Source organism: Herpailurus yagouaroundi, unplaced genomic scaffold (assembly GCF_014898765.1).
Source record: "Herpailurus yagouaroundi ecotype Mexico unplaced genomic scaffold, PumYag 196, whole genome shotgun sequence".
NCBI classification, from domain to species: domain Eukaryota; kingdom Metazoa; phylum Chordata; class Mammalia; order Carnivora; family Felidae; genus Herpailurus; species Herpailurus yagouaroundi.
This window is the reverse complement of record NW_024412427.1, coordinates 8,243,706-8,262,805: the sequence shown is the minus strand read 5'-3', so window position 1 is coordinate 8,262,805 and position 19,100 is coordinate 8,243,706. Positions and strand designations below refer to the sequence as shown.

Genomic DNA, 19,100 nt, shown 5'->3' with positions numbered 1-19,100 from the left:
TAATTATAAGAATGATAAGGCTGTGCTTTTCTTCCCAGAGGAGGATTTGTTGTTTGAAATTCACCTACTGCAGAATGTTATTTGAGGGATGTGGATTTTTCCGTTACTGGGAGAAAGGTTGATTCATTCAGTCTGCTCCTAGCCAACATCAACTAGAACCAGAAGATCCTAATCATGAGAGAATGGATTCACAGACAATGCTAGAATTTCCAGCAAGAATGGCAAATCCGGATTACGAAGGATCATGATGCCTCTCCTTCTGGGTTTCTGGGTTTGGGTATGGGGTGCAGGTCGGGAGAACAAAGACTGGGTTGGCTTCAGAAATAAAACCAAGAAGAAAAGGCCTGATAATAGACTTCAGATTGGGAAACTGTCCTCAGGGAAGGCAATGACTCAATTCTGCATAAACCACTATCTGGGGCCTGTGATGCTTCTCTGCTATTTAGAAGGAATTTGCTGTAGTTAGTTGCATTGAACTACGATTTCCTGTTATCCTGGAAGTACTGGCTTCAGTTCACCAGAGTCTGAGTAGAGATCACCAAAAAAGAAAAAGAAATCTGCTCAGTTCCAACCTAGCAAACTAATTTGGGACTCAGTTCGATTTAGGATAGTTCTGAGACCACCAAGCTCATTATGACTTGGCATTTTATATTTGCAGAGGAGATTCTAACAATTTATTAATCCTTCCGTGACCTGAAGCTCCAGATTGAGCTTGTGAATAAAACAACAGGCCACAGCTTCAACTAGCCTGAACTCTCTTCTCCTTTCTCGTATAAATAGGTAAGAAAAACACTGAACTCTCCTCCCACTAATAAGTAAATAGACAAAGCATATGAACAGACAATGGGCAGAAGAAAAAAATTGTTAGGAAAGATGCATATAGGAAGATGTTCAACCTTACCTGTAATCAAAGAAATGCCAAGCAAAATAGTAAGAAACATTTTTCACCTCTTAATTTAGCAAGAAGTGAAACGAGTAATGGCCAATGTTGGCAAGGTTGTGGTACAACCAGTGTTAATCCTGCACCACTGAACGGAAGGTATAAATTGACACAACCTTTCTGGAAGGCAATTTGGCAAGCATAAAATAATGTTCATATCCTTGACCCAGAAATCCCACTTCTGGGATTTATAAAGAAATATGCAAAAAAAGAGAAAAGGTCACGTGCACAGAACCAACCACTGCAGCGCTGTTTATTATAGAGAAAAGCTGGAAGCAACCCGAACTGGCCACAGGGGAATGGATACTTAGTAGCAGCTATTAAAACATTAATTATGAAAACTCTATAGCAACGTGGAGAGTTGCTGATTATATAACTAAGTGGAAAAAGGGTATAATGCATTGAAACTGTGGCCACAACCATATAAAAACAGGTTTGCAACAAAAAGGAACGGGATAAGATTGCACAAAAAAAAAAAAAAAAAAAAAAAGAGGATGCTTATGTTTAGCATGGTGAGGTTGATCCAGGATCTAGAGGTTTGGTAGACTTTTCTGACTACCAAACTTTCTGTAATGATATTTCATTCTTATAATAATCTGCTTCAAAAAGAAAAAAAAAAAACCGGCTAAGTCAAAATAAATAGTTACCTTCTTCATTATCAAAATCTGAGACATTTCCATCCGCCACATCCTTTTCTCTGAGGTAGCTCAGCAAAAATTGTTCAATGTCTTCCGCTGTGGTGGTATTCTCGAGTCCTTTCTCAGGAGTTGCTGGTCTCTGGCTCAAATGACTTCCCTCCTCCCCTGCACTTTGCTCTTGGAGTTGCCCAAGATCACCTGTGTCTGGGAACCACTGGGCTGTAAGCAAAGTGTTACAACGATCACCATAGTCAGGGACAACAGGCATCGGTACTCTATAAGCAGTATAAACTCTTTGCCATGGCCTGTGTGGCCCCACATGATCTAGTCGCTCTGTCTCTCCAGCCTCATCTTCCAGCCACTCCCAGTTGCCTGTTAACTGGGCACCTTCCCATTCCTCCAATGTGGCAGGTATTTTCCTGCCCTAGAATGTTTTGCAGACGCTGTTCTCGCTGTCTGGAATACTTTCCCCCCTATGTCACATCTGGCTAATTCCAACTTACCTTTCACATCTCAATACACATAGGACTTGCCCAGCAAAGCCATCCCTTGACTTCCCAATCCAATTTAGGTCCCTCACAGGCTCCTATATAGCACCATCTTCTTTCCTTTCACATCAACTCATCATGATTTGCAATTACATTTATCTTGAGTTACTGTTGAGGGTCTGAATCTCCCACTAGATTCCAGGCTCCATGGAGCGCCACTGGAATCCAATATGCCCAGCATGGAGTAGGTGCTCAAAATATACACTGGATGAAAAAACATGCTAGACTGGAGAATACATGCAAGTGACAAAATTCTGAGTACAAGATGCACTGCTCAGTAGCAGAAGACAGGCTCTACAGGGACTTAGAAAGGACACAGCCCCTCACATCTGTATTTCTGATATAAAAGGCTGGCATTTTCTCCCCAAAGCTTTCCCTTCTTCAGTGACGCTCCAACACTTCTGATGTGCCACCACAGAATAAGCCTTAAACATCAACTGAGCCAGTGGTTTTCAAACTGGAGCCCTAGGGCTCTGCAGAAATGTCCTGGGGCCACAACAGGGAGGGCCCCAAAAGACAGCATGCTAAAGGGGGTGCACTCCGGACTTCTAACCCCTCTCTAACCCAGCAGCTCTGATTTCAACTATTCTTGTATCCTGGGGTTCCCCTAGGGCTTCATTTCAAAAAGGCTCTAACACTTAAAGGAACAAGAAAACCCCAGTGTGAATTTTCACCCTCTTTTTACAGACAGCAGGAAAAATGCCTCCGATAACCTTTAGCACCTGCTAATTTCCTTTCCATCAAGGAGCATGTGCACAGAGTAGGAGCAAAAACACAGGGGAGATGGCAGGGCCAGGGTAGTGGGAGCGGCCTGGTAAGAACCTGGTAATGCTGGGTAAGAACCTTCAATCCAGGATCTAGAGATCCCCGTATGTAGGGATCAACCATGCCATTTCTTCAATGCCCCATCCCCAGATGCATCAGGCCCTAGTATCCTCTAAGGGATCGAATTCCCAACAAGTTAAAACCAGGACCCAGCATTTACAATACTCAGAGTGGACATGCTACGAAGATTATTTCTACATTCTTTCTACATTCGGCTAGTGCCAGACATTAAAGTCTTGGCTCACAAATGGCTTTTAAACATATGAAAAGAAGCTCAACCTCCCTCTTAACGTAAATTAAACTATAATAAGGTGCTATTTTTCTCCTATCGGATAAGCAAGGATTAGCAAAAAGCTCCGGAATATAGTGTGGATGAGGGCGTGGCAAAATTAGCACCCTCCTGCATTGCTGATAGGGGTTTAAATTGGGGCAACCTCTTCGGAGAGCAGGTTGAAACTTTCCATCCAAAACATAAATGTGGGGCACCTGGCTGGCTCAGTCAGTAGAGTGTGCGACTCTTGACCTCAGGGTTGTGAGTTCGAGCCCCACGTTGGGTATAGAGATTACTTAAAAAACAACAACAACCAGATTAAATGTACTGCCCTCGAAGTCAGCTCTCCTAAGGAATTAACCCTCCTGATATACTTTCATTTCCTAAAACGTGTGCGGGGTTCTTTGCAGACCTTTTGGAGGTTCTGTGAGACCACACTTCCACTCCCACCGACTTCAGGTCAGGTCATGATCTCATGGTTCGTGAGTTCGAGCCCCACACTGGGACTCAACAGCACCTTTGGATCCTCTGTCTCCCCCTCTCTCTCTGCTCCTCCCCACCTTCTCTCTCTCAAAAATAAACATTAAAAAAAAAAAAAAGTGCTACACAGGGTTTCTCCTTTAGAGATGACCAAAGATATCAGCAATCCAAGGGAATTCAGTTTTCAAGGCCCACACTGAGATATCTCCTGAGAGGATATATTTAATAGGCCTTTCCTCAATATATTTTTAAAATCTCAAATGGACACACAGTATAGTTCCCTGAAGTACTAAAGGTGGAAGTCTGTGCTACATTCGGACTGCGGAAGCAAGTCACAGTCTCAAATGTGTAAGCAGTCAGCCAGCCTGCCACGAGGGCAGGGGCCCGGTTCTTCCCAGTCAACACTGACGTCCCAGCAACTAGTCCAGTACACAGACTTACGAGTGGTTGCAAAATAAAACCCAAACTCCTCCCCTTGGTCTACAAGGCTGTGCAGGGTTTACCCCTGCCCACCCTTCCAGCTTTGTCTTGCGTCACTCTCTCCACAGCGGCCTCTCTTCCAGTCTCTGAGGGCCTCAAGCCCTTTCTTCCCTCCAGATCTTTGCACCAGTTCCCTTTGCCTGAATGTTCTTAAAAACCATAAAAAGGATACGACAGCTCCGTATGTACTGATGACCCTTCTCAGCCTTCGGGTCTCAGCTTTAGTGTTGCTTTCTTAGAGAAGCCCTCCCTGACCGCTCTACTTAAAGTTACCTGGCCCTGTCGCTCCCTTGCAGCAAGTTCTCTATTTTCCTCGCAGTGCTCATTAGAATCCAAAGGGAACTTGTTCAATGATTTACTTGTTTTTCATTTCTTTTGCAATAGCAAGGACATTTCATGAGTTTATCTGTCTTGTTCACGGCTATATCCTGGTTACTTAGCAGTGTCTGACATATGGCAGGCACTCTTCACTGAATGAATGAATAAAAGGACATTTAGACAGCATGTGAACGTTTGTGAATGAATGAATGAATGAATGAATGAACAGTGGAAATGGCATCAGGTACAGGGCAGACGGCTGTCTCTGTTCCAGTCGCCTGCCTTGCTGTGACAAACTTTCTTACATGGCTTTGGCTTTCTCGGCTGACAAAATGAGGCCAGCGACATTCCCACCTACTTTGGAGGCTACTCGTACTGAAGTAAATACTAGAGATAGGGTCTTCGGATAAAAGGGACTCAAGTATATAACTCACTATGTTTTTTTCGTTTGAAGACGGACTATCTAGTTGAGAGGTTCTTTTTCTTGTAGTCCAAAACTTCGCCATTTTAATGGTTACTAATACCTGCCATAGACACCCAACAGGACTAAAAGAAAGGAGAGAAACTCAAACCACCTCATACAATTAAAAGGTTAAAAGAAAGTTTCTAGACCTCTACTATGGTAGTCACTAGCTACATGTGGCTATTTAAATTAAAAGAAAGAGGGGCGCCTGGGTGGCGCAGTCGGTCGAGCGTCCGACTTCAGCCAGGTCACGATCTCGCGGTCCGAGAGTTCGAGCCCCGCGTCGGGCTCTGTGCTGATGGCTCAGAGCCTGGAGCCTGTTTCCGATTCTGTGTCTCCCTCTCTCTCTGCCCCTCCCCTGTTCATGCCCTGTCTCTCTCTGTCCCAAAAAAAATAAATAAACGTTGAAAAAAAAATTAATTAATTAAAAGAAAGAATTCAGTACCTCTGTTACACCAGCCACATGTTGCCTAGTGGCTACTGTAATAGAACATATACAAACTGTTTCCATCATCACAGAAAGTTCCACTGGACAGTAATATTCTAGCTGATCTGTGGACTGAGTAATTCCTGCTATTCCTATTCCCCACTAGCACAGATACCACTAACTCCAAGTATTGTCAGAAGCAGTTTGGTATATTGAAAAGAACAAAACTGTCATAAATCCTGACTTTACTCCTTATTTCCTGTGTGACCCTGGCTAAATAGGATCTCACTGAGCCTTAGTTCTTCTTTTCTGTAAAATAAAAATGATGTTTACATTTAGTCTACAGGGTTTATGTCTGTTGCACAGAGCAGGAACTCAATATGTGGTAGAGATTATTAGAAGTATATAAAAAAAGTGGGGCGCCTGGATGGCTCAGTTGGTTAAGCGGCTGACTTGGGCCTAGGTCATGATCTCACAGTTTGTGGGTTCGAGCCCCGCATGGGGCTCTGTGCTGACAGCTCAGAGCCCGGAGCCTGCTTCAGATTCTGTGTCTCCCCCTCTCTCTGCCCCTCCCCTGCTCACGCTATGTCTCTCAAAAATAAACATTAAAAAAAAAAAAAAAAAAAAAAAAGGGCAGTGGACCGCTCTCGTAACATGTGGGACTGGGCCGACAACTATTCAAATTATGTTCTCCATTACATAACCACACATGGACAAAAAACAAGGATACTAGTCCTTCCCCCAAATCAGCATTAAAAAGGGTTCTGAATGTACCTAATGCTGCCAGCAGGGCATGCAGGACACTGACAAAGGAAGTAGCTCTCTTATCATAAAACTGGTCCAAAGTGGCCAAGACATCCTGAACCACATCTGCCACCAAAGGGAGCAGGCTAGCATCTGAGTTCCACAGCATGACTTCCAAGACCTTTGGGGTATGGGGGTGCAGAGACAGATGACGCAGATTTAAAGAGATTCCATTCACCAAATAGTCCGAATTTTGATTGATCAGGTGCCGCAGAGAGTCGTAGCCACAAGCACGGCAAATGTCCATCATGGCACTGGTAGCTGCCTGACTAATGAGCAGGGTTTGGTCTCCAGCCTTCTCCAGTACTGGATAGAGGGCTGACATCAAGAGCAAACGAAAGTCTTCTCCTAGGGCACACGCAAAGCGCCCGATCCCTTCCAACTGGATGCATATTTGCCAGATGTTGCCGTTCATGGAGCAAATAGTGGCACTTGGCTTTGAGAAGGCTGGAAAAGATGGAACTTGGCAGGTGTGTGCACCAGATGTGATGGCCCGGAGGCCTGACTGCTTCACTGTTAGCTCCTCTCCCGCTTCTTCAGATTCGATACAAGTGATCAAATGCCAGTTTTCTTGGCTTGTGTATTCTTCAAGTATAGATGTCACGATCTCTCTCAGTTCGTCTGGGCTTGTTTTAATATGTTTCTCATGAAGATTCTCCACCTCCAGCCCAGCAGCCCCCGCAACCAGTTCATTCAGGATCATGGCAGCTTGCTTCCGGTAAACCACAGATTCGTGGTACAGCTCCATAAAGTGATCTGTGAGCAAATAGAGGTCCCCGTAAAAGCCGAGGAGCCGACACACCTGCTGCAAGAGCAGGAAGAGCCTCTCGTCGGTGAAGAAGCGGAAGTACCTCTTCTGCATCTGACTCCATGGCTGCGCAGCCACGGTCTCCGGAGAAGCACTCGGCTGATCGGAATTCCAGCGCCGCGCTTCAACGATTTTGATGTCAGTCACGTCTAATTCTAGAACCTGGACAAGCGCTTTGGAAAGGCGCTGAAGATGGGCCGCGGAGTTGAGGACGAAGTTCACTCTGGGGCCCAAGAGTTTCAGATAACCGAGTAACACGGAAAGCGTCGAGAATTTGCCCTGATCGTCCTGGGAGTTCATTAGGCGGGGAAGAGATGTGGCAAGGGAGTGCAGGTTCTCTGACAGGATGTCGGCGAAGGCTCTGTTGCCTACCACTACTTTCTGGTCCGCAAAATGTCTCAGAACTCTATTGCACTGGGCTTGGACTTCAGGACTCTCGTCATTCACTAGACCCACCAACGCCTTCAGGAGGGGTCCAGCCGATCCGACCAGTGATTGGCTGCACTTCAGAAGAAGGGCTTCGACGAGTTCTATCAGTGCCAGCCTCACCTTCCAGTGTGGGTGAACTGAAACACACTCGATTATCTTTTTAATAAGGAGAGTCAATTTGTCGCTGGTATTTTTTACCCATTTGGCTTCCCTGTGAACCACCAGCTCTGCTACTCTGTGCTCCACTGCAGGCTTCGGTTGAACCTGTGGGATTCTTTCAAGCTGTTCATCAGCCATAATGAAACTCACTGTCTCGTAAAAGATCTTTAGAGAAGACGCGACAATGCCGTGCCCCTGTTTGAAGTCTCCTGTGATGACCCTGGTCAGTGCCATTGAGATTCCAGGTAAAAAACAGGCAAACAAGTCCCCCAGCTGCTTTTGCTCCAGCTCATCCAAGGACCTCGGATGGTCTTGACAATCGCACTGAAAGAGTAAAACCTGTAAACATTTTAAGGCAGCAATTTTAATCTGCTTTGATTTCTCCCGTTCTGCTAGGTCCAACAGTAAAGATACAGCAAATCCTAAACGAGGCAGAATGGAGGGCTCGTAAAAAGCCAGAATGATGTCCCCATAAGCCGAGTGCATTAATGTGCTGAGGCCCCGGATCACCGCCAATTTCAACTCCTCGGACACAGCTGCGGGTTTTTGGGAGCTGGGCGAATACAGACAAGCAGAGAGTTCTGAAAAGAGCTCCCGGAGAAGTTCTTGTTCCTTCACACATGTTGAAGAGAGGACAAACGTGAGGCACTCCACCACGCTCTGGACCAAGCGCTCTCTTTTGGGAGCCGGGGTCTTCAGGGTGAATCGCAAAGGGAAGAGGACATACTGCTGGAGCTCCTGAAGGGCAGAGTCACTCACGGCTCGCAACTGTGCCTGCAGACGCTCCACGTTCTCCACCGTCTGTGTCTTTGTGAGCTGAACACAGACCGGACGTAAAACACCAAAGGCCTCCTCAGGAGTGTCAAAAACTGCCATTGCGCAGCGGCCTTCTCACTGAGGACGCATCCTGCAGGCTGGAGGAAGAAAACCCTCAGTAAAGGTCAAGCTCAAAGCAAATACAAAGAGAACCTGCATTCGGTCAATCAACAGACATTTCGTGGGGGCCTACGTGCCAGGCACTGCACAAGGCATGAGGGGGGCGAGGGAACTGAAGAGAGACGGCCGCTCTTCTTAGGGGGCCCCGGTCCAGTGAGGGAAGCAGACGGACAGCTACCACGCGGTCAGAGAGTTAGGACAGGCCCGTGCTCACGACCCTGACTGTGGAAGCCCTGAACGTCCGAACCCTGGGGAAGCCAGGGGGGGTTTCACAGGAGGAAGATACTTGAGCCAGACCTGAGGGAGGAATAAATAAGACTCTGTGGGCTGTTCTAAGGAGTTTGGATCTTAACCTGTGGTAGTAATGGAGAGCCACGGAAGGTTTTATCTTTTTTTAAGTTGAGGTAGGACACTTACAGAGTAAAATGCACTAGTCTTAACGTACAGCTCAGTGGATTTTTGTGTATGTAGAGATCTATGTAACCACTATCCAAAACAAGATAGAGAATATTTCCAACACCCTAGAAGGCTCCCTCAAGGCCTTTTACAGTCGATTCCTATTTCCCCTGCCCAGTGGTAACCTCTATTCTGACTCCTATCCCCACGGATTAATTTTGTCTGTTCTTGTCATGGAGAGGTTTTAAGCCGAAGTTGATATGATCAACTTTATGCACTGAGAAGATGCCCCGGCAGCCAGTGATATAGGAGAAGAGTCAGAGCTGGCTGAGACCAAGGGCAGAACACTGGGCAGTAGCCAAAGAAATGGGAAAACCAGGAGCGCACGCTATTACAGAAATCACGGGTGAAGAGAGCCCAACAGGATGGGAAGATGGAGGGCAGGCAGGCAGGCAGTGAAAGGAGATAGGTCTATATATAGGTGGCTGAAGGAAGTGAACAACTTAATACCAGAAAATCTCTTTTCTCTGTGAGAAGAAATTCAAAGTCATGGGCTGGCAGTGAACAAGAAGTGAGGTAAACAGAGGGCTTGAGAAGAGAAATAAAAGTCTCAAATATTCCCTCTGGGGAAGCAGAGCATGCTGGGAAGACATAAAAGTGTGGCCCAAGGGTACTGAGGACTGAGCTGAAGCTGGAGACCATAAATGTGTACAACTGTAAAATGCTGGCACTGGAAGGAGGCTTAGAGATTGTCTAGTTTGGTGGGGTCTGTCAGTCTGTCTCTCACAATCTCTCCCTCTCTTTTGGCTCAACTTGCTGGGGGCTTCTGGAGACATGATGCCTCTCCCTGTCCCCAATCCAATCAACCCTCCTGAGCCCCACTGACTACAAGGCTAGCAGGCAATTGGAGCCTGGTGAGTGTGTAAGCAAGACCTACTCAGCCCAGAGAGAGCAAGCCAGGGCCAGGTTTTCCTCCTGGGTCAGGAGAGGGCTCAGGGCAACAATCAGGCTCTAAAACCCTAGAAAGAGTCTGGTCCACAGAGTTCCATGGTCTTCCGCAAGAAAGGGCAAAGCTGGTCTCTGTGAGGCTCACTGGGGGAGATATCTCCTGGTTGCTGTGACCCCCGAGAAGCTAAGGAAGGGAGGAAGCTCAAATGTTCCCTATTTCAGGTCACTGATGCCAGAAGGCTCAGCCTGGGACTGCTGACACCCCACTGGCACCGGCCCACACGCTGATGACCCAGAGGCTGCTGGGCCATCCCCTCTGGTACTGTAGTTGGAACAGAAGGAAAGGAAGATAACCACTTAATGGGACCCAGGAGTCAAGAGGCAGGAAAAGCTGGCACAGCACTCTTTGAGGTGGTAAGTCTTAGATTAACAGAAGGGGTCTGTTAATTTGAAAAATAATAAAAGCAATAAAAAGCTCGATCACAAGGTGAATGACATCCCTTAGAATTTTTAGTACATGACTTGCCACACCAAAAAAGCTCAGTTGGTGGAATTTTTAAAAAAAGAAGATGGTTAATGACTGATATTCCATCAGTGGCCTGGAAGATGAAGTAGAGCTACTCTAAAACTCAGAGCAGAAGGCCAAAGAGATGGAACTCGTGAGACTGGGAGAACGGACCTGGGAGAACCAGTGTGTAAATGGCTGGGAATTCTGGAAGGAGAAAAAGGACCAGATGGAGTTGCTGAAACAAATAAATAACGGAAGCATTTTCCTGAGTTGCAGAAAGATTTATCTGGAGAGTGAAAAGACAGAAGGATACACACCTAGTAACACTCTGGTAAAATTCCTGTACACTAAAAGACAGAAAAACCATGTATGCTTTCAGGAAGAGACAACAAACAACTCAGAAGACTTGCTTTGGCTTTCTCATTTGCAACAAGGGACACTAGAAGACAATGGAATAGTATCTGCTGACTGCAAATTAAGGACTGTGGCCCCCAAACCCTATATACCACCAAGAGAGTCACCTGTCAGACTGCAAGAACAAAAGCAAGGATTCAGAGAGGGCATTACCCGTATACCCTCCCAAGGAAGATCCAGTACTTGAGAAAGGGCTCCATCAAACAATAGGAAACAGAGACCTAAAATGGGAAGATGAATGAAAAAGGAAACACCGTTTGTTGGTAACTTTTTTTTAGTGTGGAAAACTTTCTTCAAATACAATGTTTAAGTGGAAGCCCAGCATACAAGGTAGATAAAATCAGAGGGTCTGGCTGCAGCTGGAGTAAAGGTGATGGGCTGGGGCTCTGCATCTCTCTTATTCGTCTCAGGAGTTTCAAGAAAATAACCCGGGGTCCGCAGAATTATGTTCTCAGATTATATGACACAAACTGCAATAGAGCTAACGAAGTGGGAACGCGCAATATATCCCAAACTAAACTTCTCTGCCCACTCTTCTGTGCTTCCTTTGTGATTTATAGCCCGCACCTTGAGCTAGAAACCTTAGTCTTTCTTCCACCTCCCTCTTAATTCCACCATTCTCTTCAATTTCATCTATTCTACCCCTTCAATATCTTTCCAATCTGTTGGTGACGATAACCATCTATTTAATGCTGGACTGACTGTTTCCTCGCCGGCCCCTGGCCTCATGTGCTTGCCTTTCCTGGATCCACATTTCACCCTGACATGTAAGTAATCTTTCCACAACAAAAATCTGATCACTCTTCTCTGCTTAAAATTCTTCCACTGCTCTCCCTAGCCTGCCTAATTACCATGGCACACGTGGCCCTTCGCCATCAGGCTCCCACCTATCTTAGCAACCTCATCTCTCAGGGCTTCACCCCTTCCACGTGAAACTGCAGCCATGTAAAATGACAAAACTTGCTATTCCCGAACAGGTGGCACTATTTCACAGGCTCCTCCTCATTCCTACTTCACGGTCACTGCTGTGCATACCGCCACTATGGTGTTTAGTACGCTGTATTATCTTGTATGCATACGTCTGTCTTCACAACTTTATTTTTTAAAAATATTTATTTTTGAGAGACAGACAGAGCAGAAGCAGCGGAGGGGCTGAGAGAGGGAGACACAGAATCTGAAGCAGGCTCCAGGCTTGGAGCTGTCAGCACAGAGCCTGATGTGGGGCTTGAACCCACAGACCACGAGATCATGACGTAAGCCGAACTCAGATGCTTAACCAACTGAGCCACCCAGGTGCCCCTGTCATTGCAACTTTACACTGGGCAATCATATATCTCAAACCTAGAAGGGCATCTGGCACATGACAAGCACTCAAAAACATTGTGCCCGTTCTGCTTTGAAGTTGGATGTGGTAGGGTATGGCAGGCCAAACTTCTGCTGACAACTAGAAAAAATCAGATAAACTACAAAAATACTTTTTAAAGCATAACTAGTCATGGATACAACAAGGACTAGATGGATGAATACTCTAGCGAGGGACAAATGTTCAGTGAGCCAATAGTCAATAGCTGTTTCTTTTGTTTTTTATTTTTTACCCTTGCTGCATTTGTTGACCCTGAACATGAGCTCAGGATTACAGTGTGGCCCAGGCCAAGGGCTGTCACTGAGGAAAGAGAAACCACAACGCATTTAATGTGGTTTATGTGAGGTTGAGGGGGCAAAACTGCAGTTTTCAGAGATCTCAAAATACATGGCTTCTGAGAGAAGGCTGCTACTGGGGGACAACTGGCTGAGAAATGTCCAAACACATGGAAGAGATCAACCCACAGGTTCAAGAAGCTCAATAAATCCAGGTTGGCAGTACAAAGAAAAACACAGACAGACATATCATAGTCAAACTGCTGTAAACCAAAAATAAAGAGGAAAATCTTAAAACTAATGGAGCAGTAAGACGGACACATACTTCTTTTTTCTTTTTTAATTTTTTAAAATGTTTTATTTAGTTTTGAGAGAGAGAGAGAGAGAGACAGAGCGTGAGCGAGGGAGGGGCAGAGAGAGAGGGAGACACAGAATCAGAAGCAGGCTCCAGGCTCTGAGCTGTTAGCACAGAGCCGGATGTGGGGCTCGAACTCACAAACTGCAAGAACATGACCTGAGCTGAAGTAGGACGCTTAACCAACTGAACCACCTGGACGCCCTGATAGATCCTTCTTAACAGAAATGATGAAATCCAGAAGACAGTAGAATGACATCTTTAAAGTGCCGAGAGAAAATAACTACCAATCTTGCATTTTATACCCTATGAAACCATCTTTCAAAACTGAAGGTAAAATAAAGCTGTGTTTAGATAAAAACCAAGTAAAAACATGGGTATCAGGTCTGCACTAACGGAAAAAATGAAGGGAGAAAATGAATCTAGAGAGAAGCATGGGTATGTAGGAGGCAATTAAGAACAATGGAACACACCAATATAAAATAATACTAACTGTACAAAACAATATTTATGTTTTTTGCAGTTTAGGTATATATATATAAAACCAAAATGCACGACAATAATGCACAAAAGCTACAAAGGAGGGGATGTAAAAAGAGTTATGTGCATTAACAGTCTAGAGTATCAGGAGGTGATAAAATAATTTATATCAGACTGTAACATATCAAGAATGCATGTTGAAATCTGTAGGGTAAAGCACGAAAAGAACTGTAAAAGAATACATACTTAATATGTTCAGACAGTGGTAAAAGTGGAATAAATACTTTTGATTTACCCCCCCCCCCAAAAGGTAAAAAATGAAAAAAGAGAAGCAAAACCAGTGGGTCAAACACAAAACAATAAGAGGGTAGACAGAAGCCTAACTGAAAAAATGATTATATTAAATCCGACTTTCTCAACAGTAGCACCATTGACATTTTGGGTTTGATAATTATTTGTGAGTTGAAAGCTGTCCTATGCGTTGTAAGACATTTACTAGTATCTTTGGCCTCTGTCCCCCAGATGTTAGTAGCATCACTCCAGGTGTGACAGCAAAAAATGTCCTCAGAAACTGCCAAATGTCCCATGGAGGGTAAAAATGGCCCTTGGATGAGAACCACCAGTTTAAGAGTCATCATAATACCAATCAAAATGCCAACAGGACTTTTGTAGAAAGCAACAATAATGCTCTAAAACTGATGGCACAGACAATCTTGAAGAGGAGAAGTTACACTGGCAAGTTGTGGTTTCTTACGCTATTTGATTTTAAGGTTTACTGTAAAGCTATAATAATTAAAGTCAGCGTGTTATTAGCATAAAGAATGACAAACAGACTAACAGAACAGAATAGCCCCCTCGTGTACAACAGATCTGCATACTGGACAAGGGCAATGCTGACATGACCCGGTGGAAAGAACAGTGTTTTTAATGGAAGGTGCTGTGTCATTTGCCTATCCATATGAAAAAATAGGTATGTCTTTATTCCATCAGACACTGGATTCAAATGTGAAATGTAAAGAAACTGTAAGAAAACAGAGAAGAGCATCTTTGTGATCTTGGGGTAGGCAAAGATTTCTTAAACAGGATACAGAAAAGGGCTAACCATAAAAAAAAAAAATTGATAGACTGGATTACATTAAACAACTTCTGTTCATCAAAAGACATCATTAAGAGAATGAAAAAACCGGGGTGCCTGGGTGGCTCAGTTGGTTGAGCGTCAGACTTCGGGTCAGGTCATGTTCTCACGGTTTGTGGTTTTGAGCCCTGCGTCAGGGTCTGGGCTGACAGCTTGGAGCCTGGAGCCTGCTTCAGATTCTGTGTCTCTCTCTCTGCCCCTCCTCTGCTCACACTGTGTGTGTGTGTGTGTGTGTGTGTCTCAAGAATAAACATTAAAAAAAAAAAAAGAGAGAGAGAAAGTGAAAAGACAACCCATAGAGTGAGGAGATATTTGCTATATATCTGACAAAACACTCATGTTGATAATATAAGATTTTTCATAAGTCATTAAGAAAAAGACAACCCAGAAGAAACATGGAAAAGGACTTGAATAGACGTATCAAAAAAGAGGATGTCCAAATGGCTAATCAACATATGAAAAGACACTCAACATCATTAGTCAGGAAAATACAATTTAAAACGTCACTGAAATATTACATACCTACCAGAAGGGCTAAGGTGAAATAAAAACAAACAAAAAAAAAAAAAAAAAAAGAAAAGAAAAAGAGAAAGGAAAAGAAAAAGAAAACACTAGGTGTTGGCGAGGAAATGAAGCAACTAGAACTCTCATTCGGTACTGGTAGGAGCACAACTACTTTGCAAAACTCTTTGGCAGCATCATTCTATAGGTGAACATGCGTATGCTCTATGATCTAGTAATTTCACTCTTTGCTAAACACCCAACAGAAATGTGTACACAAACATACCAAAAGATGCATTCTGGATTATACTATCCACAATTGCCCCTGAACAGAAGCGCTCAAATGCCCTTCTCTAGTAGAATGGGTAGATTTCGGTATATTCTGTTAACGGAGTACTCTACAGATAAAGATTTATCACAATTGGAGATCTTCAAAAGAATGGGTTATAGACTCAGATAAACCAGCTTTCTGTAAGGAAGAGAGTATACCAAATTGCTACTTTGACACGACTATAAAAGGCAATCATATACCTTTATGGGAGGGCCGTGAAATCACACTTGTGTGACAATATGTCAATTACAGAAAGAATTGTTTAGAGACTTAGAGACTCAGGAGTTCCAGGTTCTTTTCCTATAAAATGCAACCCTGATTATTTCAAGTGGCACTGCGAGGTCTGTTGTTGCTGTAACTGACGGCACCGGGGCATTCTGGCCCAAAGTGATACTGGGATGAGGCCTTTGGATTCTCTGGCTGAGTAGAGAATACCACCCAGAGTTCAACTGTGGCAGACTGGGACTGAAAAAACCTAAGCCTGAATAACCAATTCTCGATTGCTGATGGCCAACTCTACCTTCCTAGCTCAGTGTGCCCAGACTGTGGCTGTGGAAGGCAGTCACTAAAGAGGCAAGGGAAGAGATCTGCAATTGTAGTGCATGGGCGAACCCGTTCCCCACCACGGCCTCTCCTGGCTCTCTCCTCTCTCTCCGCCTTGTCATGGGGATGGGTCAGGGACCATCCCTGGGCCATGGCATACAGGTGAAGACAAATGGGAGCGATCTGTACAGGACAAAGTGCTATGCCTTACAGACACTTCAAGGATAAGATGGGAGATCACAGAGTACTTACTGTGTCATACAATCAAGAAGTGAAAAAGGGAGAAAGAAGGAAGTACAAAAGAAATTTGGGGGAAAAAATGAACACCAACAGTGAAGTGTTCACGGAGGGAGGAGGATTTGTGTTGGAATTCGGGGACTGCACGTTTGGGGCTATGCATGAAGGCTGCTGGAGGTAAAATGCCTGTTACAAGCAAAGGCCAGGAGGAAGAAGAGTGAAAGCATCTAGTAAATGCAAAGACAAGATAGAGATGCCATCAGAGCAGGTGAGCCACACACCATTCAGGACTGACACTCTGATCACCTGGGCCTTTGCACTTGCTGTCTGCCGTATATCCTCCCGATTTGCTCTCTCATCTCTTTTAGGGCTTTGCTCAAACGTGAACCCTGAGTGACGCCTTCTCTGATCACTCCTATTGGAAACTGCAACCCATCCTCACTCCTCCCCACCCTGGCACTCCCTATCTTCTTTCCCTGACTGTAGTTTTCTTCAGTAGCACTTAGCACCATCCGTCAAACAAGATTATCTACTATTTATTTGTTTACTGTTTCTCTCCTCTCACTAGAATATAGGCTCTAGAAGAGTGATAACTTGACAGGTTTGCTTATTGCTTCTGGCACAGAGCAGGTATTCGATAAATGCCTGCTGAGTCAACAGCCATGTTCTAAGGTCTGGTTCTCTCATTGGTAGAGCTTTAATATCAGCTATGCCTCAACTGGATTCTGGGTTAAAACTGCCATATTCTTCTTCTCTTGGGGTAATTCCTACAGGTAGATGACATCATCCTTTATGGGAGGATCTTGCTAGGTTCATTCTTAAGAGGGAATCATAGCTCTAGATTTTGGCTAGGCCACTTATAGGCTGTTTCTAGGACAGGGCCACAATAAGAACACAAATCTGACTATCTGGATTCTCGTCCTGGCTCTACTCTTGGCTGTGTGACTTCCATGAATTTCAGTTTTTTCAACCTAACATACACTTGGTAGATAAGATGATCTTCAAAAGTTCTAACTTTGAATAACAAGCATATGGATAGAAAGACTGGGTTTAGATTCCAGAGACAGTAGTTCAGACCTGAGAATTGCCAATACGAGTTCTTGGACAGAAGGAAGAGAATTAATATTTGTTGAACAAAACTCACCAAATGCCCGGCATGTTCTAGGTATTTTATGTGCATAAAAGTTCCTCATCCACAAGCTGACTATAACACAAGGCTCAGAGAGGTTAAGTGATGCCATGGGCACACAGCAAGCAATGTCAGACATGGAATTCACCTCAAGCCTGTGTGACTCCAAAGGCTGCACGCACACTTTCTACTATACCAGAGGTTCCCCCAGTCTGCTTATCGGAATCAAGGGGGAGTGATGTAAGTACAGATTCCCGGGCCCCACACCAGAGCTACTGAATCAGAATCTATATTGGGGTGGAGGAGATGGCAGGTATGCTTCTGAAACTATTTTAAAAGTTTTCAAGGTCAGTCTGATGACCAGCCAGGCATGGGAGTCCCGCATTGTATACATTCTACACAAACTCTATCTTCTGAAGAATAAGAACCAGGTGATGAAGGGGTACGTGCTCAGTATCCATCTGGCAGTAGTGTGCAAAGTACACTGGGGGACCACTGCTATGGGTTAAAATGACTGGTTTATTCGTGCGTCTCTCCAACTGAATAGTACACTTTTTTAGTTACTTGTGATTTTCCTAGCATCTGATACAGTGTCTGCCAAGCAGGTCCCACTCACTGTTTGTTTAATAAATGAGTAAAAGAGGGGTGCCTGGTGGCTCAGTTGGTTAAGCGTCCAAATCTTGATTGGCTCAGGTCATGATCTCCCAGTTCATGGGGTCAGGCCCTGCGTCAGGGTCTGTGCTTACAGCATGGAGCCTGCTTGGGATTCTCTGTCTCCCCTCTCTCTGCCCTTCCCCGGCTCATGTGCGCGCGCGCGCTCTCTCTCTCTCTCTCTCTCTCTCTCTAAAAATAAACATTTTTTTAAAATGAGTAAAAGAAGCTGGATAAACACGAAACCTCCAGCATACCGTGATGTTTTGTAGCTTCCTACTTCTTTCTACCCAGAAATGTTTCCTTAGCATATACTATGTGCCACTCACTGTGCTAAGTTCTTGACAAGGAAAGGGAGATACAAAGTTAACTGGAGGGTCTAGCCCTGCAAGGGAGGAGTATACAATAGAACCCTAAGGCATATACAAAATAGAAGGTGGAGGAGGGGAATCAAGGAGACCTCCCATAAATCCTTCTAGAAATTACTTTAGGCTCATTTTGTTTACAGCTGTCCTCTACAGAATACTTGTGAAACAGTGCCTTGTATTACACTAACACTATGTGCCTATACCTTCTACTAGACAAGAAGTTCTTTGGTAGGCAGTATATTCTAGAAAAGTGGCTCTTAGCTTAGAAAAGGGTGTACATCAAGAATATATGCTCTTTTCTTTCATCACTGGGGTAGTGTCAGAGGAGACCTAGTGGATAGTTATGATTTTCACTACAGTCCTGTGATAATGAGGCCACCCCTAGTGCAGTGCACTGGTTACCAAGTGGGGAGTGGAACTCTTACTTCTACTGGACAGTAGTGAGGAGCTCTTCCCCTTGGGTGTCAAAGGAGGCCAAGTGAGGAATCTGGACTTCTACTGGCACTTGGCAGTAAGACGGGGAGGGGTACCCCTTTCTTCTGCCAGAGTGGTGTCAGAAAAAGCCAGCTAAAACAGAAGACTTAAATAAGATCCAGAGTGTCACTCAGAACATAATGCAAAAATGTCCAATCAAAAATCATTCATCATACTAAGAACCAGGAAGATCTCAAACTGAAAGAATAAAGACAATGAATACACTCAACACTGAGATGACAGATGTGAGAATTATCTGACAAAGTTATTACAGCAGCCATGATTAAAATACTTCAATGAGCAATTCTGAACTTGCTTGAAGCAAACGAAAGAATAGAAAGCCTCAGCAAAGAAATAGAAGATATAAAGAAAAAAATAAATAGCAATTTTAGAACTGAAAAATTCGATAACAAATGACAAGGTCAGCAGACAAGTTCAAGAGCAGAATCGGGGGGGGGGGGGGGGC

General features: G+C 44.5%; 1 protein-coding gene across 1 annotated transcript in view; it reads right to left on the bottom strand.

Moving 5' to 3' along the window:
• The window catches only part of TTI1 (TELO2 interacting protein 1), a 45,718-nt gene that overhangs the window by 20,174 nt on the left and 6,444 nt on the right, over positions 1-19,100 (bottom strand). The window contains exons 2-3 of the mRNA XM_040447084.1: positions 6,165-8,504; positions 1,588-1,797 (exon numbers count right to left, since the gene is read on the bottom strand). Of these exons, the coding sequence (XP_040303018.1) occupies positions 1,588-1,797; positions 6,165-8,466 (2,512 nt within the window). The 5' untranslated portion in view covers positions 8,467-8,504. The remainder of the gene's footprint in view (positions 1-1,587; positions 1,798-6,164; positions 8,505-19,100) is intronic.